Genomic DNA, 23,260 nt, shown 5'->3' with positions numbered 1-23,260 from the left:
TATGTCATCAAAGACGCCACCAAGCAAGAAAAATAGAGAATATATACAGAACCGGCCCTACTGTCCAACAGGTTCATGCATAGCCATTGGCTGGTCACGCGCACATTTTTCTACCATCCAACAACCCAAAGTCATAGGACTCAAAACCAGTGGCGGACCTACGCGTGGACTAGACCGGGCTACAGCCCGGTCTAGTCCAGGCAAAATTGTTTATACCCCTTAATGTTTCATCAATTTGTAAATTAATAGAGTTTTAATTTTATTTTCATATATGTCCCTAACTCAATTATCCTTATATTTTCATCAATTTAGTATAATAATAGAGTTTTTATTTAATATTCAAATATGTCCCTAACCCAATTACCCTTATGTTTTCATCAATTTTATATAACAATAGAGTTTTTATTTTGTTTACAAATATGTCCCTTATTCACTTATATTATTTTCAATTGAAATTAGTGACTTATTCTATAAAATGATTAAATCATATATTTATTGAATAGATTGAAAACATTAGGGAGCTAAAATTTAATTACTGCTTTAATTTATTTTAAAAAACTTCTAATTGAAAAAAAAATGTCAATGTAATATAACATCGTCACTAGTAGTAAAAGTACTTACAGAAACAACATGTAGTAACAATTATCAATATTTTTATAATTTTTTATGTGAATTTTCAGATTTTATTTATTAGTTATATTAACTAAGAGGACAAGTTAGAAAATAAAATTTGAGTATTTTAAGGAGGTTTTGATAGAATAATCATCAATATCTAGTTCTTTAAAGAGAGATAGAGCGCTGACAAAGAAACAACTACACCCAAATACATTTTTACTGAATTAAGTTTAGTTTATTATTGAAACTTTTAACTAATAATACCTTTACAATTTGAAAGGATGAATAAATTTTATGTTTAATTTATTAAGTTTGGTAATTTAGTACTTCACTTCAAATATAAAAGTTTTACTTGCAATTTTTAATTGATTGTAATTACATGTATTGATCTATTTTAATTTAAAATTCTTAATTAATTTTTTAATCCTTATATAATTATATATTATTATAGGCTGCAATGTCAGATTCTATCATTGAAAAGTAGTGTTTTCATATTTGAGTTGTCTTTTTTTTTTACTTTTTTTTAATTATTTTTGTTTATAGTCCATATTTAGATAGATAAGATTTTTAGTGTTTTTCTTTATTTAATGTACTTATTTTTATATATAATTTTTTATGTTCGCTTCAAAATAAAAATTTTAATTTAACCCGGGGTAATATTAAGTTCTAGATCCGCCCCTGCTCAAAACCCACCCAAAAAAATTTTTAAAAATAAAATAAAATAAAGAATTCTCTATTCGTCTCCTAGTACAATAATTCGAATATCTAAATGTTAATTCTTTATACGTAACATTTGGTTACATGCACGAGTGTTAAGAAACCATCCCCACTTATCCAGGATAATGCTTCATTATGGTCCTTAATTTACTTGTCTTATTTTTCGAGTTTTGTGAATTCTGTCGTGTCTTTTGAGTTTCATTTCACCTTAATTTACGGAGGGGTTCAAAGCACTAGACTTTGAAATTTGTTCATGTAATCCATTTTGTCACCGGCTCTATATATTATATGTTTATATACAAGTAGATTGTGTTAGAGAAGGTGATGGGTCAATTCCTTACAAAGAACTTTTAGGTTTGCATGGTTGTTTCGGTCAAGCAAGTCTCTTTATCACTCGAGTATTTTACTTTTTTTTCTCTGTGAGAAAAAAATAGCTTTTTGAGTGCTTTGCTTTTGAGATTGTAAGGAATAAGCATCTTTTTCAAAATCCTTTTGGGTGTTCTCCTACTTTTACTTTTTTGTACCACTACTTGAGTCATCTTCGTTTGAAATAAACTTATAATTCCACAATATCAAAAGCAGTTTGCAGGTACTTTCAACTAGCTGGCCAAACAGTGACTTGCTTATTAGTTCAAAAGGGCTATCTGATTTTTTCACTTGATATTTCTTGATTATTTGTTTCCTGTTATGCGCTAAGTCGTGCCTTCAATTCATATTTCAGGCTTAGCAGTCAAAGTTTTCTAGTACAAGCAAGAAGAGATTATACTTTTTAAAAAAGACTAAGTTAAAATGGAAAATGGGAAATATTCATCTTGGAAAAATAGTTCTTTGGATGGCCTTGAGCATTTAGAAGAGGATGGAGAGCTAAGAGCAGCATCATCGTTGCCGTTGATCCCTCAGCCTCAAACACCAAAGGAGCCTATGGAGTTTTTGTCCAGATCTTGGAGTCTTTCAGCTTCAGAGATATCGAAAGCTCTTGCTCAGAAACAAAAGCAATTCTTACTGGATCAGAATTTCAATGCAATGCCAGAGACGCTGCATGGATCACAAATTGTAAGTTATTACTCTCTGTGTCAATTGTTATCAAGTTCAAGCTATTTCTGCTTTCTAATCTTTTTTATTTTTTTCATTTTTATTTTTGCAGTCAGCGAGCATAGTAAATTCAATTAATGCTCGGAGAACAGGATCAATTGGGAAATGGTTCCATCACCACAGGGAGCTTAGTACTAGCAAAGTGAAGAAGAAGGACAGGGCCCGTGTAGAAAATGCTCGGATGCACTCTGCTCTCTCTGTTGCTGGCTTAGCTGCAGCCTTGGCTGCTGTGGCTGCTGCAGCAGGGAAATCTGATAGCTCGGGATCCAAAATGAGCATGGCTTTGTCCTCTGCTACTGAGCTGTTGGCATCGCACTGCATTGAACTAGCTGAATCAGCAGGAGCTGATCATGATCGTGTGGCTTCTGTTGTAAGATCAGCAGTGGACATTCAAACTCCCGGGGATCTGATGACTCTTACTGCTGCAGCTGCAACAGGTATTGATACACGGATTCAAATTCGACCACCGTATGTGCAAGTCACTGAATTTTATACTTCTGTGAATAATTAGCTTTGAGAGGAGAAGCAGCTCTAAAAGCAAGATTGCCAAAAGAAGCAAGGAAGAATGCGTCGATAAGTCCTTATGAGAGGGAAGTAGCAGAAACTCATTGGCCAGCTGCTTTTCGCAGTCAGCTGGAGAAGCAGAGATACCCTTGTGAAGGTGAACTGATGCAACTCACACGTAAAGGTAATTGCTTGTGTAGTTTAAGAATTAAGCAGTAGAATAAATCTGATGCCACCCAGACTACTTGCTTTTGCCATAATGTCTCAACTCATTCTTAGTATTAAATTGCTTTGCCCTGGGACTTCTATAGTTCGATTCATATGAATCTAAAATTCTTGTTTCTGGAATTTGCAGGAGTGTTGAGATGCAAGTTTGTATCAGTCTACATCAACAAGAAATCTCAGGTATGGCAAAGAAAAAAGCAGTCACATGAGAAAACAAGCAATGCTAAAATCAAAAGTACATCATTTACTGAAATCATTCTTTGGTTAGGTCATTGTTAAGCTCAAAAGCAAACATGTAGGAGGAGCCTTTTCCAAGAAGAATAAATGTAAGCACATACCCACTTTCCAATTTACATTTTTAAATTATCTATCAGCGATTTGGTATTCAGTAACATCTAAATACACTCTACTGACACCAGGTATCGTCTATGGAGTCTGTGATGAAAGTGCTGCTTGGCCTTATAAAAAGGAAAGGGAAATTTCTGAGGAAGTATATTTTGGCCTCAAGACCGCACAAGGTCTTCTAGAGTTTAAGTGCAAGAGCAAGATTCACAAGCAGAGATGGGTTGATGGGATTCAGAATCTCCTGCGTCAAGTCAGCAGCCTTGAAGCAACAGAGCTTTCTCTGGAGTCATTGTGTATCAGTAATAGTATGTAGAATGACTTACATTTGCGCATACAAAATAACAGGCGAAACTTTGTTGAGAGTTATACTCCTTTTTTGAATCAAGAAAAGTGAAAATAAATGAGGTTCAATATTTTTCTTTCACTAAAATCTTGTTGCAAAAAGCAGATGCTTGAAGCTCATAATAGAGTAATACTTTACTTACAAAGTTGGGATATATAGTATTCTAACAAATGTGGCTGCATGAACTCATAATGCGGAAATGAGATTTTTTTTATATATGATCACTTAAAACACCACGAGTTAACGCTACGTCATATGCCACAAGTTGGCATATCAACATTTTATTTTTGTAAAGGTAGCATTATTGTAATTGCCACTCAATTACAAAATCAAAATGGATTATTATCCATTACAAAATCAAGGGTTCACAAGCAAAGTAAGGTCTGTGCCCTGGAAATCCTATGTCTCCACACCTGTTCTCTGCTTACAGCTTACCAAATACCAACCAAAATTGACAAACAAACTAACTAGATAAAGCTCTCTGTAAAGATGGACCATGGCCACCACCTAACTTTATTACAGAGGTTATTCAAAACACCAACAACGAACAGAAACAAGGTTCGAGCATTAGAGGCATTGAGCACCCTTAAAGAGGAAAAGTTGCACTAGGGATTTTCGAAATGATAATTCAAAAATAATAGTGATTAATGATCATCTCAGCAAGTTATTTCAAATATTGGTACAATCTTTCCAAAAAAAGGAATTTCCACATGCAATGGAATTCTGTAAATGGTGATGATGTGTCTATTGAACAATAAACAAAAGTGATTGAATGTACATACAGAAAACACCGCCTTCCAACTTCTTTGTCATTTTCCCTTATGCTTTTCCTTCTGCCATGGTTCCTGTTAGTAGTCTTAAGGGACTTGAGAAACAGCAGTGAGCAATTCACTCCTTTGTTAAAATACAACAGTCTTGTTCATCTCATAAGGCAACACTCGCAGCTCGCAGTATGATTTTATAGCCTTTGCAAGACATTGTTTTTCAACATCCTCTGATTTCTGAACAAAAGTTCGCAAGTTGTCTCTGTGGGAAACTCTCTCAACCTGCAAAATTATTATAGGCCTATCAGAGACTTTTCTACATTGAAGTACACACAGTATGCATTATGTATTAGTAGTATACACTGATAAATTGATCTTCATGCTTTGTCCTGAACATAGAAACATTTCCCAGGGTCTACTTGCAGTATTTTCCTCTAAAGGGTAGTTAAAATAATTTAAACAGATGTAAAAAAGTGAATCGTGCCGATTTAGAGCAATCAACCCAAATAATCAGAACCAATCCCAAAGCTATTGAGTATTAGGGAGTCTCTTGGGTAAAGACTAGAAGCAATTCCATGTCTAAGGGAACTAGTTAAAAAAGGAACCCAGATACCAGATAAATGGCGTTCAAGAGGTGGAGATGGCATGGCCATTCATAACATTGAAAAAACACTCAGAATGTCTTGCAATTAGCTAGAGCATCAGTTCTGTAGCAAAGCTGATTGCCAAAAGTTCCAACTACAAAATTATTTCATTATCTCTATTATACTCAACCACCTAGTAAATCAAAACATATTTGAAACAGCAGAGGAAAAAATAAATTCACCATCTGTTCAATAATAGGCCCCGCGTCAAGTTCTTCAGTCACAAAGTGACTTGTTGCACCGATTAATTTAACACCTGCATCAAAAGCCTGAGAACATAATAGCAATTTAATGTGTATGGGAAGTCAGGGAAGGAAAAAATGAACTGCTTAGAATGGTGATAAGATTACCCAGACAGAATGTAAAACAACCAACCTGTTTGGCTGGCTTCCCCCCTTTGAAGGATGGCAAAAGACCATGGTGAATGTTAATAACATCCTTTCCATAACTCCTTAAAAATTTACCTGACAATATCTGCAGGAAAACAAAAAATCAAAATGCAACAAATGATTTAGCTACATCAATGGATCTGTATAACATATATTAGTAATTTTCCAATAAACAATCTTTTATTTTATTAAAGTAAGAGATAAGCTAAAAAACAAGAAAAACACATACTACAATGCAATGTATTTTGTCTTGCAGTGTATTGAAATTTGTGTTTTCCTGACTTTTAACTTGTCCCTTACGCCACTTGGGCTTTAGCCCAGTGGTAAACCACTACGCTCAAAGTTAAAAAAGATTATGAGGGTAGTAGTTTGAGTCTCCATAGGTTTAACCTCCCTCAATTAAGCAAAAAATTGTGTGGAGTTAATTTGCAAGTCTTTCTCCCTTGCGAAATGCGAGTGGAGCAGAGACATCCCTCGTCTGTGAGGATCATATGTTTGGGCATATGCTTCATAGAATTAATGTAATAATGTAAGTCCCAAGTTATATATCTGATTGTAAATATCAGTGTAATATATGCTCTAATAGCAGTTGTAAATATATTTGTGTAATACAGTAATCTGATGTGTAATCAGTATTAAAAAAAAAAAAAAACTTGTCCCTTACCATATTGAAGTAACTAGTGAGGGATCCCTTACTAGATAATGACTCTAACAATTTATAACCAAGGTAGGCCTCTTTCTGCAGTGGAACTGGCTGCACAAACACACACATTACTGACTGTGGTGATGGGTTTGAATGTAACCAGCCACTAAGGCTCTGAATAGGTGCTGCTATATATAAATCATCAGGGTGAATAACATCAAAAGTAGCTACCAGAAGGTTCTTCTGAATTTTAATAAGGAAATCCATTCAATTGTAGCATCAAAGGAGGACAAGGATATGTTTATTCCTCCTAAACTTGAATTTAAGACTGTTAATTGCTCAGTTACCAAGCAGGAGAAAAGTTGGGCAACATAGAGCCTAATTCTATTTACCTGCATGTACCTAGCTAGCACTAGAAAATCAGTATTCTGAACCAATTCCAAAAGTTCTTCTTCTCTTTTGTTCTCTTTTGCACACAAATAATGATAAGGAATACCGTGCCTTTCAAGCAAGCGAATCACATGGGAGTTTGGACCTCTATCATGATTACTGTAATAAATATTGAGCATTGAGGACAATAATCAGCATTTTATTTGAAAAAGATAGAAAAAGGCAGCTAGAAGAAAATAGGATTTCAAATACTTCACCTTATCACACAAGTTATTTCAACTGGAAGTTTACCTTCCTGCCATCCATATAAGAAATCAACAAGGCAGTGTTCCTACAGTGTCAAGAAATGAATGGCTTCAGTATTCAAACTATGTGATACATAGTCATCTGAAAACACCAAACATACCTGCTTTGAAGCAAGAACTGCAACCTTATATTTGGGGTCAATGTCAGGCACTCGGACGACAGATCTCATGGCATTGAACATTTTAGACAGCTTAAAGAAGTCTTCATCCATTTGTTCCCGTGGCCATTTAATGGGATCAAAAATAAACTCACTGTCATTTACATAAAGATCATTTGTGATATATAAGGATTGCATTCCATTGTGTTGTAACTTATAGCTACAAACTACATTGAGCACCTAACAGATTACTGCTTATAGGATCCAAGCCATTATCGCCTTTTTGACAATTCCACATAACATGAAAATCAATTATACAAAACTTGCTGGTTGACTCATAGATATCTGATTGAAACTTACTTAGGCAGCAAAATGCACTCACATACACATTTTTTTCATTGCTCAAAAAGCCCGTCCTATTAAGAATTGCACCCTAGACATTGCAATGACAGCAAGTTAACAGAAAACCCTGTAATTGTGAAAACAGATGGCATCAATACATGAGAAGAAATTTTTACAGATTAAACAAATTTCTTTTCACTTCAACGCCTATAGAAAATAGTAAGCCAAATGATAAAACCCAACATGTACAAATAGCCCTCCAATTGCTATTTTTAAGTAACAATTCATAGCACTGAGAGCAAAAACCAGTCCACATAAAATCAATCTCCAGCCACTACCATTAAGAAAACAAATCAACATATACATACAACACTAAGTTCCAGACGAAATTAAATTCTAAATCAATCAAACCAATTGTCTTGTTTAAAAAATGAAACGCATGCTTCAAGTAAAATAGAGAAATAAATCAACATAGGTACCTCCTGGAATAGAAGACATTCTTTTTCTCGGGCACGAAAACATCAGCTGCAAGTATGTTTCCACCTCTTGAAGCAATACATTCCGAGAGCTTAGCTACAATCCCAACTTCATCCTATAGTTAAAATGAATCCAAATTATCAAACTCCAAAAGCTAAACAGAGTAGTCCACTCCCAGTATCAATGAAATGAAAACAAAATGAACATAAAGAAAGACTGATGGGGACTCCTTAAAATTTTCATTTTTCGATAAAACATACATTCTTTTTGCTTCCTGCAGTTTCTGAGCAATCAAACAGAGACCAATCGGAAATATGACTGTGGGTTTGGGTAGGAGGAGGACTTACAGGGCAGTGGAAGACGTGGATTCCATGGGTGAGAGTGGAAGAGACAGAGGACTCGATGGGCTCTCCGGGGAATTTCAGGGACTTGAAGGACCTGTTTGTAAATTTAACAACTTGTTGGAGGCTTGAAGAGAGTCTTCGCAACAGAGTCATTTCCTTTTCTTTTGTTTTCCTGTGTCTCTCGGCCAGCTGCAACCAGCACCTCGCACCAAACTCGGATGGCGGCCTTTACTCGTTGTCTTGTTGAGGCCACATACACGCCCCCGTTTGTCATGCTTTTTATTTGGCCAACTAAACGCAATACGCATTGTCGTTTCTTTTTTTTTTTTTTTTTTTTTTTGAGTAACAGTTGGGCAGATAACATTTGTTGGTTGAGAAAAAAATTCTGAAAAATCGTTGTGTTGGCGCGTGGAAGTTTGTGATTGGGGCGAGATGTTTGGTGGATCTGTGAGTGGGTGAAATCTTTCTATGTTTCTTGTTGATTGGCAACAAAAGCATCAAAGCCGTTTTATCGTGGAAAATAACCGTTTTTTGCCAAAAATGCAACGACTGAAAATAGTCCTCCAAATTGGGAAAGTGCATGGAACTGCAGGTCCCAGTACACCCAAAAGCAGGAAATATTTACTTTGCAATTAGTTTCATTTTCCAGTAAAAAAAAAAAAAACATTTTATATAATAGACCTTTTAATATTTAGCTTTTTAACAACATCACTTATAAGATATATGGATATATATGAATTTTTCTAAATTTTTTAAATGTAAAAATAATTCATTAAAAATTACAACTTGCAAATCATTGAGCAATGATCATTATAATTCATTAAAAATTGATGTCGGTGTCACTTGTCATATAATGATCATTATAATTTTCATAATTATTTTAAATATTATATCAAGATTTATTAAACCAGAATCAAATACTTAATAAATCAAAATGCATATAATTACAAATATTATTTGACTTTATCAAGCATGGCTCTTAATAGATATGAGATCTGTCCCACGTTTTTAACTATTCATACAAATGGATGAAAATTTTTTTTTCTGAGAACTGAAAACTCATCTTCTTGTGAGACTCAAATAGATCCACATTATGAGGAAAATGTATTTTATCCTATGATCAGAACAAGTAGCTACATTCCTTATACTATATTCAATCAATAACTCATTGCTAAAATAACATTTGGATGATACGTATTCCTGTTTTATTAGGAGAATAGTTTTCTCCATACTAGGAAAGTAGTGACCCTTAATCAAATGAATTTGATCAGGTAAAAAGTTAAAAAAAAAAAAAAAAGCACGATTTTCTTTTTCAGAATAACGGATAGGAAATTAACAAAGTCCAGTTTTTAAATTCCTATCCTCCTTCAGATTTAAACACAGTGGTCAGATTGAATTTTTATATTAATGGACTTAAAACATTATTACATAGCTTCTAATTATAACATTTCATTCGAAAGTGGTGGGGGGTTATTAAAAAAAATGGGGAATCAAAAAAAGAAGTTGATGTATTTAGAAAGATAGAGGGGTGTATTTTGTCTTTCTATTGTGGTAATTTAATGAAGAGATCCTGATATTAGTTTGGGCCATAGCAAATAGAGAATAAAAACTGGAGTTGGACTATTGGCACACCTCTAACATTCTTTTTAAACCATTTTTCTCTTCATACTCTTCTTAATTTCTAAAATAATCTTCATTTGTTGTACTTTCTTAATAAACTCCTGCATCGATACTTTAAAAAAAAATTATTAGATGCTCTCTCTCCTCTCGCATTCTAAATCACTTTCAATCTCTTATTAATTATAACATTCATGAATTTATGATTTTTATCTATATTTGTCTTTGTTTTTCCTAATAGGTAATAACTTTGGTATACACATAGAGACATGTGTGCGAATTTAAAAAAAAAAATTCGCCTAAGTAAACAAATTTCACAAAATTATCTAACTGATTAAATTTTAAAATAAATTAATATTAAACACCAATTATCTTTCTTACAAAAATTTTGTTTATATTTAGATCAAATTCTTATTTTATGACAATTCATTTTTTTTCAAATTTTATAAATTTAATAAGTTTATAATAAAGAAAAAATAAGAAAACATAGATGAATTTAAATAAATAAATTTTATTTTTAATATAATTTAAATATAACGGATCAATTTGTAAATAAAGAATAAAAGGAGTTTCATAAGAGATACATAAGGGTGCCAATAGCGTCACTCTAAAAACCGAATGTAAGAAAAATAGGGGAATCGTTTATGTACACCCATTTTTACATTTTTCCAGATACTTTTCGGATTTCCAGGTGGCAAACAATCGAGTGATAACCGAAACTTACCGCACGAATCTTACCGGAGAGGTCTTCCAGATCCACTTGGAGCCCATCTAAAACACAGCAATCGATTCTTCGTTACAAGGCAAAATTCTCGACTCTTACCTCCGTTCTGTAGCTGCCCCGCCCCAGCCAAAAGAATTGAAAGATAAAAATGCCGGTGAGTCAATTTCTTCTAGAACTATATGGATCCAGATCTCATATTGATTCGTTACTTTTTAGTTTATGATATGGATTATAATCGTGTGCGGTGCAGTTCAGGAAAATAGTGGAAGTGGAGCCACCGAGTCCGTTGAGATATCTAATGGGAGCGGTGATCATGATGATCGGAGTTGTATTACCCGTCGGTTACATGATGTTCCGTAACAAGCGGGTGCCTTCTACTTCCTCCTATTCCAAACAGACGTAGGTGTGCCTTTGCTTTTTCTTTATATTTTCTCACATACTTGTTTCACATTGCATAATTTTATGAAATGAATATTAAATTAGCTTAGTGATTAGAGTCAAATCATGGATATGAACGAGTACTGTTGACACTTTATATTGAATCTGCTATTAAGTTAGAAGAGTAAGAATTTTGAAATAGAAATGGTGATTTGTGTATTTTGGATCCATATTAGGTTGAAGAATTCTAATGCAAGGTCTTGATAAGTCTCAGTAAAAGGTTTATGTTATTATTTTTGGTTTTTATGTTGTTTGTTTTATCATGATCATTTGCATAAATTTGAAGCACTCTAATGTGAGATTTTCGGTTGGTGTCTCAGGAACAAAGTTTTGATATAGAGAAATTGCAGAGGGGGATTTTGGATATTGAAGTCTGAAGAAGATGAAAAGGAGGCCTTGACAGATCTGCAAATATAAAGTGTACATGTATTCAAACTTCAATTATGTCATATTGGTTGGTTGGAATTGTAATCTTTGTTTATTGAATGACACAAATATGGTTTGATTTAGTTGTTCTCATCGGTTTTACCAGGTTGTTTAATTGATGCCCCTCATATACTCGTATTTCTTTGTTAAAATATACGTTGTTATTCTTTCTATCTTGTTTGTGACTATAAAATGGGGATTATTGTCAACTCCCAACTTGGCCATTCTTGAAGAGTTTGTGTTTTTCTACTACTACTTTTCTGCATTTGATTTTGTTATCGACTGCAGGGGATTGCAGTTTACTACTGTTTCCTTTTGTTGGAAACTTGTTTAAAATTTACTTGATCAGAAGTCTGTAAATAGTGTAATGATGTAAAAACTAGGAAGCGTCTTGTGGGCTACTGTAAGTTCTTTTTTATTTTGTTTCTCAAGCTGTTGCATATTATTGTTCATTTGTTTGTGTGAAGTTAGTTATCTTTATCCAGCAGAAGTTTGACGGATGAACAAACTTAGTAGAGTGGATCATCCAAGATCCAATAACGGGATTGTCTAAAAGAACACTGGAGCTGGGGAATTATAATAAGAGGTAGTTACCCCATTTCATGTCTGTGATATTGATTTGAATGTTCACACAAATCATGATGATAATTGAAAGGGCATTTTGCATAAATATTGTCGCTTGGTCAAACAAGAATTTGGTTTGAGAATGAGAGTATAAATCGTTCATATCTTGTTGTGTGACAATTTAGGTCAGGATTTTGGGTTTGCTTTCATGTTATGTGGATGGATATAAGCAAACATGGTTTCTGCGACTTCACTAATGGAAGCCTCAGAGCATGCGAAATAGTTTTCATTTGAATTTTATTTTACTAATCTTTGGGTGATCAATTTTGGTTATCATTATCAATGTAATATAGATTATTTTTGGCATCAGATTAAGTACTTGAAAAACTAAGCGTGGGGTGTTCAATTAATATTGGCAGCGCGGCATGATCCTTTCAAGAGCCCTCTGTTCTAATATGCATTTACAGTGCCCTCTCTCCCCACGTTTGCTTTACCAATTTGACTATCACCAATACTTAAAAAGCCATCACAAAAGAATACGATTATCGTCTGTTTAACAATGGATTAAACCCACATGTAAATTTCAACAGTACATCGACTGCGGGCGCAATGTTACATTCCGAAGACTACATTGATCAGCGTCACTCCCACCCGTGCAATTGTATTTTTCCAGATAAAAGTCAGAAATATATGTCAAGTAGATGGCACCTAAAATGAGGCCCTCTCATTGCAAGATTCTTGCCACCTCCCCAATCCTTCTCCAACACGAATCTTGTCTCCACGTTTGATGCAAAACCTGAAATTGGAATTATCCCCTCTATTCGGTGATTTTATAGTTGGGGCCTGGAAGACGAGCACAACAGTTGATCCCATGTTGAAGGCACCCACCTGGAAGGATAAAAGCATGGAGGAAACAAATGAAATAATGGGCCAAATAAATGGCTCACAATCAAATACTGCATTCCCAATATGAGGATGGCTGATGGCTGATGGCTGGAGTAATTGAGAGTTGAGACATGCTTCAATATCTCACATGGTACTTTTCAAAAAACCTAGACCCAATTTTTTATGTATATATCAAATTTAGTCAAATGTTAAAGTCTGTTTTGTGAACATATCAAATTCAGTCAAATGTTAAAACTCTATTAATGATTGACATATTTCAATATTTTTGGACTCCAAAATTAGGAGAAAAAAGAAGGGATGGACACAGTTGGGATAAAAACTTTAAAACATTTGGACCTTTTAAACTGGAAAAAGAACAAAGATGAATGAAATCAAGCATTCAGTTGTGGCTGTACTTATGCCATGGAACCCATTGTAAAACCAAAAAGAGATATCTACACTAGTTGAAATAAAATAATTGTCAAGCACCCAAGTTCTAAAAGGCACAATTTATGCATATCTCTAACCTCATCTCCTTTCTTAAGCATCATACCGACACCTTGAGGTTCATAGACTCTTTCTTCCGGAGGCTCTGAATGTAATAACTTCTTTCTTGGCCGGTTCGTCCGAAGTTCTGGTTCAATGACGAGCTGCACAATTAATTTTAAACCAATAAGTCAGCAATGTAGACTCAAATAGCTGAACTCTTGTGCTACTGTCTTGTCTGTGTACACTGAGCTCAAGCTGTGAGATTACTTCGGGGTTAAAACATTGGGAGATTATGTAAATGGTAATTGTCCATTCCACATGTATGGGCTATTTTCAAGATTGTTGAGTGTGTGTGGCTGTGCATGGTGCAAAGTGTGCCATGTTTCCTTTTCTTCACCCCTATGGTTGGGCCACCAAGTGTGTGTCAATGGGTAATTGCTGTTTACTTATTATAAACTCGGGAGAAGCCATTTAACCTCAATTGAACCAATATTAGTTGCTCCAACAGCAGCCATTGCCAGGTAACCTTCTTGCCACATGCCTTCAAGTACAACCTAGTGACATGAAAATCACAAAGCTGTTTCGTCAAAAAGCACATCCATTAATAAAGATGGGAAATAATAGTTAATCCAAGCATATCCATAAGTTGGAACTCCAAATTGAACATCATCTATCAAGAATGAAGAACTTAAAAACAGTCAAAATATACAAGTTAAAGGCCATAGCTAGCAGTAACTAGATCTATAAAACAAGTCCCTCCAGCTGAGAACAGAAAAATAAGTACCTGCAAACATAAAAAATCTATGAAATGAAGAGACAAATTTAACAGCACATGTTGCTAGCTAGCAATGTTTAAGAATAGACGTAATTTCACATCAGAAAGTTGAAAATGTAAAAACTAAAGTATTTATCCATCCTATAACAATAAAATTAACAAAAACCAGTCAAGAATTGAAAACTGCCAGGCCGTTACAAAGCTATTGAATCTGGTTAAAGAAAGAAATAGAAAATGGAAAAGAAAGTTACCCTTTCATTCTCAAAATAAAGATTTCTGATTGTTCTTGTAGCACGTTCATTCAAAGGAAATAAGCGACCTACAAAATAATGAAATTTTATTGGAAAAAGAAAGGAATTGATTGTGTTGTGTGGACATCAAGTGGAAACCAACATCTGACAAAAAATTGTAAACATCTGCTAAACCACTGATTTACTTTCTTCTTTTACGGGGAGCAAAAGGTTGATAAAGGATAGATAAAGAGGTCATGATATGGAAAGAGTTCATAATAAAAAATTTTAATCAACAGAAAAGGATATACCATTTTTTATATTTTAAACTACCATCATACACAAGAGACAATACTTAATGTAACTAACACAAAAGATAAGAGTTACCTGAAAAATGCCGACGTACAAGAACATTCCAGTCAACTGGTGAGTGTATGCGATGATAGTTTCCAGGCTTCAGGTATATAACACAATAATAAAGGCCTTTCACAGGACTGTAGTAAAATATTAACAGATAAACGTAAATTGGACATAATTTCACTTGATGCAAAAATAAAGCATGTAGCATAGAGGAAAAACTCAACTGTACTGGCACTAAGTAGAACATGTATCATCATGTTCTGTAAACCAAAGCATAAATAAGCAAACATGAAGATGGAAAACGAACTATCACTGCAGTACAAAAACGTAGGATCAACAAACTGAGTTCAATTAACCATGTTTCATCACATTCACAAGAGCTGATATAATTCTTAATTATGAGAAATTCCAAGATTCCTCAGTTTCAACAAGATATCAGATTCCGAACATGGACAAAAATACAGACGAATTGCTGAAGGTGTTAGAAAGTGTCTGGAAAATTTCAATGATGTTAAAAGGTGACAGACTGGGCATAAAATGCCTTTTAGTTCATCAAAGAATGTTTTCTAAAGAACTCCATAAACCCTTAATCCGAGACGACGGACCAAGAGAACAAAACATGTGACCTGTATTTGGACCCAACAGAAATCTCCTGAAAAGCAACCAGCCAGTTACCATTCACTAAAAAAATTGTGCTTCTGTTCCAAATACTTGAATATACATCTAACTCAATATCCAAAAACTTATCAGACATATTAATATGAGATTACCGTGTTATTGCAGTGTCACGGACTCTAGGAGAAGCCAATGAAATGCTCCACCATGACTTCTTAGTCTTCTCTGTAGGAGAACTTTCTTGTTCACCACATTGTTCATGCATATCACCTTCCTCAATCATTGGGAGAAAGGAGCTAGAACCCAGAAGAGAAGAAACAGAATAGGAAAACCCTTTAACTTGCTCAATCATAGCCCCAACTCCTTTCAACTCTCCAACTCTTAGAACAATACCATCAACAGGACTAACCTGGAAAAAGATGAAATATATCATACAATTGCTTTAACATTTAGCTACACTTGACAGGAAATATAAGATGTCCAAAGTGCTAGTTACCAGTTACCAGACAATGGGGATCAGGATCAATAGGCCTGGAACCTTGTTTCAGGGTACGGACAAAGAACTCTCGTAAGGAAGCATATTCACCCAGAGGCAGAGCTGCTTCTTCTAAGTCTGTAAGGAAGAAAAATTGAAGAGAATGATGAATATGTCACACCACTTTCATCAAGAATAACAAACATCTACCTAGGGTGATGATAGCCATATGGTAACAAAAACAAGATATAAGAGGTATAACAATCATACTTGAATGGAATGCTCGAGCCCATGCTTTATAAACATAAGGACGCATCCAGACAGGATATTCCTAAAAACATGTTAACAAATAAACATGAAACAATTTACACGATAAATGAAGAATAATATAAAATTAAGGTAGAAACTGGAGCTACAAGCACCAACTAAATAAAAAAATAAGTGCTTAGACATAATAACAGGTGTCCAAAAGAAGTGCTTACCACACTTGTCAAGAAACCCCAAAACCTAGAGATGGAACGTAGAGGTAGCAGTCTGAGAAATGAAGCCTGAAGTTGCCAAAGATACAGTCAAATGTTAGAAATGATATCACAGCATGTGAAGCTCAAAAGACATTTCATATGTTGAGATAAATATATTACTTTTGCATCAGGCTTGAACTCAATTTCAATCCCTTTCTCCCGTGCCTCTTCGACCTGTCACCAACAAGAAACAGAGACATAAAACAAAAGATAAAACTACTAAAACATCTAAATACTTCATAGTGAGGCCGCAGGACAAATTAAGCACACGCAACCTACAGTATGTATTTTCCACAAATATAAAACAAATATCTACCTTCCTATCATCATACATTCGGCGAGCATGAAGAGCACCAAGCATAAGTAAAGTAGCGAACGTAGCACCAGGCAACAGAAAAGTATTGCCTGCACACTTTCAATCATTAGATTTAAAGTCATTTTAAAAGCGCTGATCTTGCGTTCAAAGCAGGGAAAAAAAAACACTTCTATAATATTAACCAAACAATGCCTGTTTAAGAGCAGAAAACACAATAACTCAAAGTCATTTTTAAGCTGAAGAGAATGTGAAATTAGAGGACATTGAGTGAAGTAGAATGAAGGACCTTGAGAGTTGTTACTGCCGCCACTGAAAGAAGCACGAACTTGAGGATTTGTTTGGAGCTTTCTCAAAAATGAAGTGGAAAATTGACGGCAGTGATGGTCATATTCGAGCCGTAAATAGTGAGGAAAAACAGAGACTTTGTTGGAAAACCGAAATTTCATACTGGTTTAACGGTTTTGGAGACAGAGCTGCTTGTTCGTTAGGGTTTTTTCTTTTTTAAATTTTCTGAATTCTGAAATAAGCAGAATTCGTTAGGGCTTTTTCTTTTGATATACTGTTGGCAAGAGATGTAAAACGGAGACTCTGACAGCCGTTTTACGTGATCAAATGCCTGTTTTCGGCTAAAAACGCAGATCAAATGCGTCGTACAATCGCCCTTTGGTCCAACACTGAACCACTTATCTCAAAATTAGGTAGGATTATGAGAGTAAATGTTTGAATTTCCATAAGTTCGATTTCACTTAATTAAGAAAAAAAATTAGGTGGAGTTAATTTATAAGTCTTTCTCTTTTGTGAAATATGGTAGAGTAAAGATATCCCTCGTCTATTATATGTCTGGTCTGGACATGTACTTTATAAAATTAATGTAATAATATAAGTTTCAGTTATAAATTTAATTGTAAAATTAATGTAATAATGTAAGTCTCAATTTATATATCAGATTGTAAATATCTGGGCATGCATTTCATAAAATTAATGTAATAATATCAAATTTAATTTATAAGTCTTTCTCCTTTGTGAAATACGGTAGAGTAAAGATATCCTTCGTCTATTATATGTCTGGTCTGGACATGTACTTTACAAAATTAATGTAATAATATAAGTTTCAGTTATAAATTTAATTGTAAAATTAATGTAATAATGTAAGTCTCAATTTATATATCTTATTGTAAATATCTGGGCATGTACTTCATAGAATTAATGTAATAATATTAAATTTAATTATATATATGATTGTAAATATCAGTGTAATGTCTGTTTTAATTCCAATTGTAAATATCTATATAATATAATAATGTGATGTATAATTAATATTAATCATTTCTATATTTGATTCAAGGGGGTTTGATTTTGCAGATTATAAATATCTATAAATATAATAATGTGATGTAAATATCTATATAATTAATATTAATTATTTCTATATTTGATTCAAGGGGGTTTGAGTTTGCAGATTGGTTGAAGACGACAATGATGGATGAGATTTGTTTGAGATGAGATTGAATGCCTTCACAAAATTTTTATTTTATTGTGCTATACCAACTATTATTGGTAATTATTATTTTTTTAAGAATTTTGTTTATAAAAAGACAATTGTTGTACAACCCTTATTGATAACTAAATTTAAGTTTACAAATGTGTTTAAAAAAAGATAATTGTTGTCATCATTACTCAATAAAATTTAACATTTACACTAAAAAAATATTAAATTTCTAAAATTTAAGACCTCTATATTTAATATTTTTTAAGTACTAATAATAATAATTATTTAAATATATAATTTAAATTAATTATAAAAAATTAATACAGTCCAATACAACACAAAATATAGCATCAAACATTATATAACATTATTATAATACAGTACTAATGCAATACAATATAATACAATATACATATATTAAAATAATATAATATAACATAATATAATACAGTATACTAAACATGCTCTATATAGGGTTTAGGTTGTATTGCATTAAAGTACATATTGTACTTTTAACTTTTATTATTCAATAAATTATAGTAAATTTAATAAAATATTGTATTACATTGTATTGCATAAATAATCATATTAATAAACCTAAATATTTTACAAATAAATGATAATATATTATTTTAAGTAATAAATTATATTTTAAGTAATAAATGATAATATATCAATACAATAAATTATATTTTTAAGTAATAAATATAAAATATTAATAAACCTAAATATTTTACAAATAAATGATAATATATTATTTTAAATTCATTTCATAAATTTATTTTAATTATTTGCTTTAAATATGTAAAAAATATTTTTAAATTTATTTAATCATTTATTATTTACTAAGATACTAAATTTAAATATAAATTTAAATTAAACAAATATACTAGACATTAATAAATAAAAGTAAATTTATAATTTAATATTATTTATATAATTATATACTACTACATTTTTACCATATAATATTAAATTATACTTTATTATAATAACTAATATATAGAAATAAATAATATTATAACATAATTTATTAATATGTATTTGATTATTTAATAATTACTTTCTGAAAATTAATAAGAAAACCCTAAATATTAGTAAATTTAAATAATATTAACTTAATTTTATATTAATATAAAATAATATAGATACCTTAATAATACAATTAATATAATATAATATATATAATAGAGCGTAACAAATGTATCTTTTTAAAAGTTTTATTAAATATCAATTAAAACTTTATTTGATATCGGCGGCTGAAGGGTTGACACCTAAATTGGAGTTACCTTCTAAACAAAATGAACTTACACAAATTTAAGTATGATAAAAAAGATTTCTAAGAAAAATTGGCTCGTGCATTTATGAGAAGGAAAGAAAAATCAGACTCTGACTAAAATGGTAACGTATACCATGTGTACGATGGAATGGAAGGATATTCCAAATTGATTTCTGCCCATTGACCAAATTTTCCTGTTGAAAGCGATGAACCTAGACATATTATAGGATGCAATGCAGACGTTATTTGGATAAACAATTTCAAATAGAGCAAACTGCCAAGCTACCAACCGCCAAAAATTGAACCAGAAACCAAAGAAGTCACGGGTCGAAGGAAAGATAAAATATTAACTGAGAGCGAGCGAGAAAGCAAGAAACGAAATCATGGCGGCTAATGATAAGGTGAAGTACGGCATCATAGGCATGGGAATGATGGGAAGAGAGCACTTCATCAATCTGCACCATCTCCGCAGCCAAGGCGTGTCCGTTGTCTGCATAGCTGACCCTCATCTTCAATCTCGGCAACAAGCCCTCAAATTAGCTAACGCTTTTGACTGGCCCCTCAAGGTACGTTTCTTATTTTGTGTAAAGTAATAACAGATTAATTATCAACACCAGGGCCGGTACAGTTATCTCAGCGGAGAGTTTCATGTAGGTTTTTCCGGGGCATCAAGAGCTACTGGACAGTGGACTTTGTGATGTAGTGGTCGTGTCGACTCCGAACATGACTCATTACCAAATTCTGATGGATATTATCAACCATCCAAAGCCTCATCATGTGCTCGTTGAGAAACCGTTGTGCACGACAGTTGCGGACTGCAAAAAGGTTGCTACAATGCTATTCATTATTTTTATTTTTATATTGGAATCAAGTGGAACTGTCTCGTCCTTTTCGATTTTGATTCTTTGGTCAAATTCCATGCCTTTGATTTTTTTTTTTTTTTTATATATATAGCACGATGAATCACCCTCCATTATGAATCCAGGAAGAAGCTTTCATTATAGTGATTCACCAAATGAATGATGTTAACTATGTTGCAATTGAAGATTCTTGCGTTTTCGTTAAAAATTTGTTTGTATTAAACCCTCAAAACGCCAAAACCCATGATGTTAATAAAAATATGATAACTTGTAAAGAAGGGATAAAAGTGAGAAAGGGATTATTTTTATTATTGTTATTCAATGCATGTTGATGTTTATTCTTTTCCTCTCTGAAATATTTGATCAATTTTGTTATGTTTTGGAAATAGGTTGTTGAAGCTGCCAGGAAGAGACCGGATATATTGGTTCAAGTCGGACTAGAGTACAGGTACATGCCACCTGTTGCTAAACTGATACAAATAGTTAAGAGCGGATCTATTGGACAAGTGAAGATGGTGGCAATCCGAGAACATCGTTTTCCTTTCTTGGTTAAGGTAAATTGTGCAACTCAAAATTGTGTTCTCATTCTAGCCTTTTATCTTATTGGCCTGCAAATTCTCTAGGTCAACGATTGGAATCGGTTCAATGAAAACACAGGGGGTACTCTGGTGGAGAAGTGCTGCCACTTCTTTGATCTGATGAGGCTCTTTGTAGGTTCTAATCCCATGCGTGTGATGGCTTCTGGAGCTGTGGATGTCAATCACAAAGATGAGATGTACAATGGAAAGGTAACTTTCTGTTAATTGGTATTTCATTATATGATAAAGAGACCATAAAGTTCATATTTCTTGCAGAAGTTTGGAGACTTGTTTAGTTATGGGTTATAGTATTTATGGAGGCTGACAGAAAATGGGATCAATGGAACTTTGTGTTAGTTAAGGCAATAAAGGATGAAGCAAAGTTATAAATAAGGGATTCAGAAAGCAGATTCTCGTTTACTTTTGGGGTGGGGGGGAGAAAAATTGAACCGTCACTCTGCAATTAGTATGCAGTTGTTTGCTCAAGTGCTGAAATTAGCTCCTGCATTTAGGAGGCTGAATAAAAAAAATCCTATTACAGAATCAATACTTAAAAGAGATATGCTTTTATATTGATAACGAATCGGCTTTTACATCTATGAAAGAGTCAAGTGTCTTTTTATCTATTCATTGTCTTATGTAGTCCATTTAAGTATACAACTTTGTGTTTAAGGGCTGAAATTTGTAATATTTCCATTTACTAGGATATTATTTTTTTTTGCTTAAGATGCTGTATTCAACTTCTCTTTTTGGTTTCAATAAATTTTTAATCTAGAAAGTGCTTTAGCATAATGATTTCAGGTTCCAAATACTAGTTTGGGCTTTTATTCATCATTTTTTTTTTTCTTGGAATTTGATTTGTTTCAACCTTCAGATAACTAATTTTTCAGCTGTTTACTTGGTCTTGCTTTTAACAATTCTAGTTGTGGTCCAGGTACCAGACATTATTGACAATGCATATGTTATCGTGGAGTTTGAAAATGGTTCTCGAGGGATGCTTGACCTTTGCATGTTTGCTGAAGGGAGCAAGAATGAGCAAGAAATAGTTGTTGTTGGTAACACTGGAAAGGTAGAATTCTCTCCCCCACGCCGTCTCTTGCATCATTTTTCAACCATCAGTTGCATCTTTTGTGATTTTTTCATTTATAAGTATGGTTGAGTATGTGGGTGGAAGTATGTTCTTTCTGATTCTAAATTTAATTCATACTATGAGTTTGTAAACAGGGCGAGGCCTTTGTTCCTGAGAGTATTGTGCGGTTTGCCACTCGAGAGGCTGGGAGAGAAGATGTCCAAACTTTAAAAGCCGAAGATGACCGGATAAAGTGGGTTGTTTTCCCTCAGTTTCATTTTTATTTTTTGGCGTCGTTGAATTGAAATAGAAATCGATTTATTTTTCAGATATGAGGGGCTGCATCACGGATCTAGCTATTTGGAGCACCTAAACTTCTTGTCTGCAATTAGAGCCAAAGGAGCAAAAGTCCCTGCTGTGGATTTACAAGACGGCTTGATTTCAGTTGCTATAGGAGTTGCGGCACAGCTTTCCATTGAGAAAGGCCGGTTTATTGCAATTGAGGAAGTCATGGAAGAACTTAATTGCATAGCTTCTGCTTGAGGTTTAAACAAAATGAATAAATGTCACTGGTGGTGATTCTTGTTTCTTGTGGTTGTGCTCCTCCCTCTTTTCCTGAAGTTCAAAAAGTTAAAAACTGCTTATCCTTCCTTGTTGGCTAATTTTTTAAAAAAAAACAAAAAACAAAGACCTGTCAAATGCTTATTTACAATTTTCTGGATCTACTGTCCCCACAAATCTTCAATTCACTTCTTTTGTTTCCCTTCAGGGCTTACTGATAAAGCATAGTACTCTGCACTTGCGCAAATACGAATGTCTGAATGTGCTGTCGGCTGCGATCTGACGGATGTGATTTGTTTTAAGAGTTGGACTATTATCTCCTCATAAATTTCATTTTTAATTATATTTATTTTATTTTTGAAAATATTCTTTTTTTTATACGAATGTCAAAATACTCATTTTATTTATTGTTAAAACTCAAAGTATTGTTATATTTTTTTAATTATTTTTAATTTTACTATTACTCTACATACAAATTAAAAAATTATATGGGTAATAAAATTTTTTAGTGTTAATTATTAATTGAAATAACACATATTTTAAATTATAATTTCAAAGTAATTTTAAGTATAAAAATATTTAATCAATAAGAAATCAAAAGATAACAATAGATTATTCTAAATTTGTACAATTTATTTTAGTTAGATAGGAAGTAACATATAGATTTTTTTTTTTTTGGAAAATGATTGATTATGAATTAATTGTAATTTTATTTAAAGTGGGGTTTTGTAAGAATAATGTAGAGGTGCCAA

At 33.1% G+C, this 23,260-nt stretch overlaps 5 protein-coding genes across 8 annotated transcripts; 3 read left to right on the top strand and 2 right to left on the bottom strand.

Annotated features, from left to right (window-relative positions):
• Nucleotides 1-1,631: 1,631 nt before the first annotated feature.
• On the top strand, nt 1,632-4,096 carry LOC18048406 (VAN3-binding protein). Of its 2 annotated transcripts, XM_006440228.2 has the most exons (7): nt 1,632-1,921; nt 2,054-2,385; nt 2,477-2,861; nt 2,936-3,112; nt 3,284-3,333; nt 3,422-3,479; nt 3,573-4,096. In XM_006440228.2, the coding sequence occupies exons 2-7, from the start codon at nt 2,122-2,124 to the stop codon at nt 3,809-3,811; spliced, it is 1,173 nt and encodes a 390-aa protein (XP_006440291.1). In that variant the 5' UTR covers nt 1,632-1,921; nt 2,054-2,121; the 3' UTR covers nt 3,812-4,096. The 2 variants fall into 2 exon arrangements, with proteins under 2 accessions (XP_006440291.1, XP_006440292.1); XM_006440229.2 differs by having other exon boundaries at nt 1,632-2,385.
• Nucleotides 4,097-4,496: 400 nt separating this feature from the next.
• LOC18048405 (formyltetrahydrofolate deformylase 2, mitochondrial) lies at nt 4,497-8,554 on the bottom strand. 2 transcript variants are annotated; one of them, XM_006440222.2, is made up of 9 exons: nt 8,241-8,554; nt 7,896-8,008; nt 7,078-7,228; nt 6,929-7,002; nt 6,674-6,830; nt 6,303-6,392; nt 5,625-5,723; nt 5,432-5,518; nt 4,497-4,887 (listed from the first exon to the last, which is right to left on the bottom strand). In XM_006440222.2, the coding sequence occupies exons 1-9, from the start codon at nt 8,388-8,390 to the stop codon at nt 4,741-4,743; spliced, it is 1,068 nt and encodes a 355-aa protein (XP_006440285.1). In that variant the 5' UTR covers nt 8,391-8,554; the 3' UTR covers nt 4,497-4,740. The 2 variants fall into 2 exon arrangements, with proteins under 2 accessions (XP_006440285.1, XP_006440289.1); XM_006440226.2 differs by lacking the exon at nt 6,303-6,392 and having other exon boundaries at nt 8,241-8,551.
• Nucleotides 8,555-10,460: 1,906 nt separating this feature from the next.
• On the top strand, nt 10,461-11,651 carry LOC18048404. Of its 2 annotated transcripts, none has more exons than XM_024189031.1 (3): nt 10,461-10,732; nt 10,829-10,977; nt 11,337-11,651. In XM_024189031.1, the coding sequence occupies exons 1-3, from the start codon at nt 10,727-10,729 to the stop codon at nt 11,353-11,355; spliced, it is 174 nt and encodes a 57-aa protein (XP_024044799.1). In that variant the 5' UTR covers nt 10,461-10,726; the 3' UTR covers nt 11,356-11,651. The 2 variants fall into 2 exon arrangements, with proteins under 2 accessions (XP_024044799.1, XP_024044800.1); XM_024189032.1 differs by having other exon boundaries at nt 10,829-10,981.
• A 903-nt stretch (nt 11,652-12,554) lies between these two features.
• LOC18048403 (phosphatidylserine decarboxylase proenzyme 1, mitochondrial) lies at nt 12,555-17,383 on the bottom strand. Its single transcript, XM_006440218.2, has 12 exons — nt 16,959-17,383; nt 16,673-16,761; nt 16,477-16,530; nt 16,318-16,383; nt 16,106-16,166; nt 15,864-15,973; nt 15,516-15,769; nt 14,773-14,879; nt 14,407-14,474; nt 13,857-13,934; nt 13,419-13,541; nt 12,555-12,894 (listed from the first exon to the last, which is right to left on the bottom strand). The coding sequence occupies exons 1-12, from the start codon at nt 17,116-17,118 to the stop codon at nt 12,715-12,717; spliced, it is 1,350 nt and encodes a 449-aa protein (XP_006440281.1). The 5' UTR covers nt 17,119-17,383; the 3' UTR covers nt 12,555-12,714.
• Nucleotides 17,384-19,689: 2,306 nt separating this feature from the next.
• On the top strand, nt 19,690-22,635 carry LOC18045796 (inositol 2-dehydrogenase/D-chiro-inositol 3-dehydrogenase). The gene is made up of 7 exons (XM_006440217.2): nt 19,690-20,006; nt 20,095-20,265; nt 20,690-20,854; nt 20,924-21,088; nt 21,813-21,947; nt 22,103-22,200; nt 22,277-22,635. Exons 1-7 carry the CDS (start codon nt 19,824-19,826, stop codon nt 22,488-22,490), a joined length of 1,131 nt encoding a protein of 376 aa, XP_006440280.1. The 5' UTR covers nt 19,690-19,823; the 3' UTR covers nt 22,491-22,635.
• The last annotated feature ends 625 nt before the right edge of the window (nt 22,636-23,260 follow it).

Source organism: Citrus clementina, unplaced genomic scaffold (genome assembly GCF_000493195.1).
Source record: "Citrus clementina cultivar Clemenules unplaced genomic scaffold, Citrus_clementina_v1.0 scaffold_3, whole genome shotgun sequence".
In the NCBI taxonomy this organism is placed as follows: Eukaryota; Viridiplantae; Streptophyta; class Magnoliopsida; order Sapindales; family Rutaceae; genus Citrus; species Citrus x clementina.
Note: the sequence above shows the minus strand (reverse complement) of the source record. Positions and strands in the feature narration are given on the sequence as shown.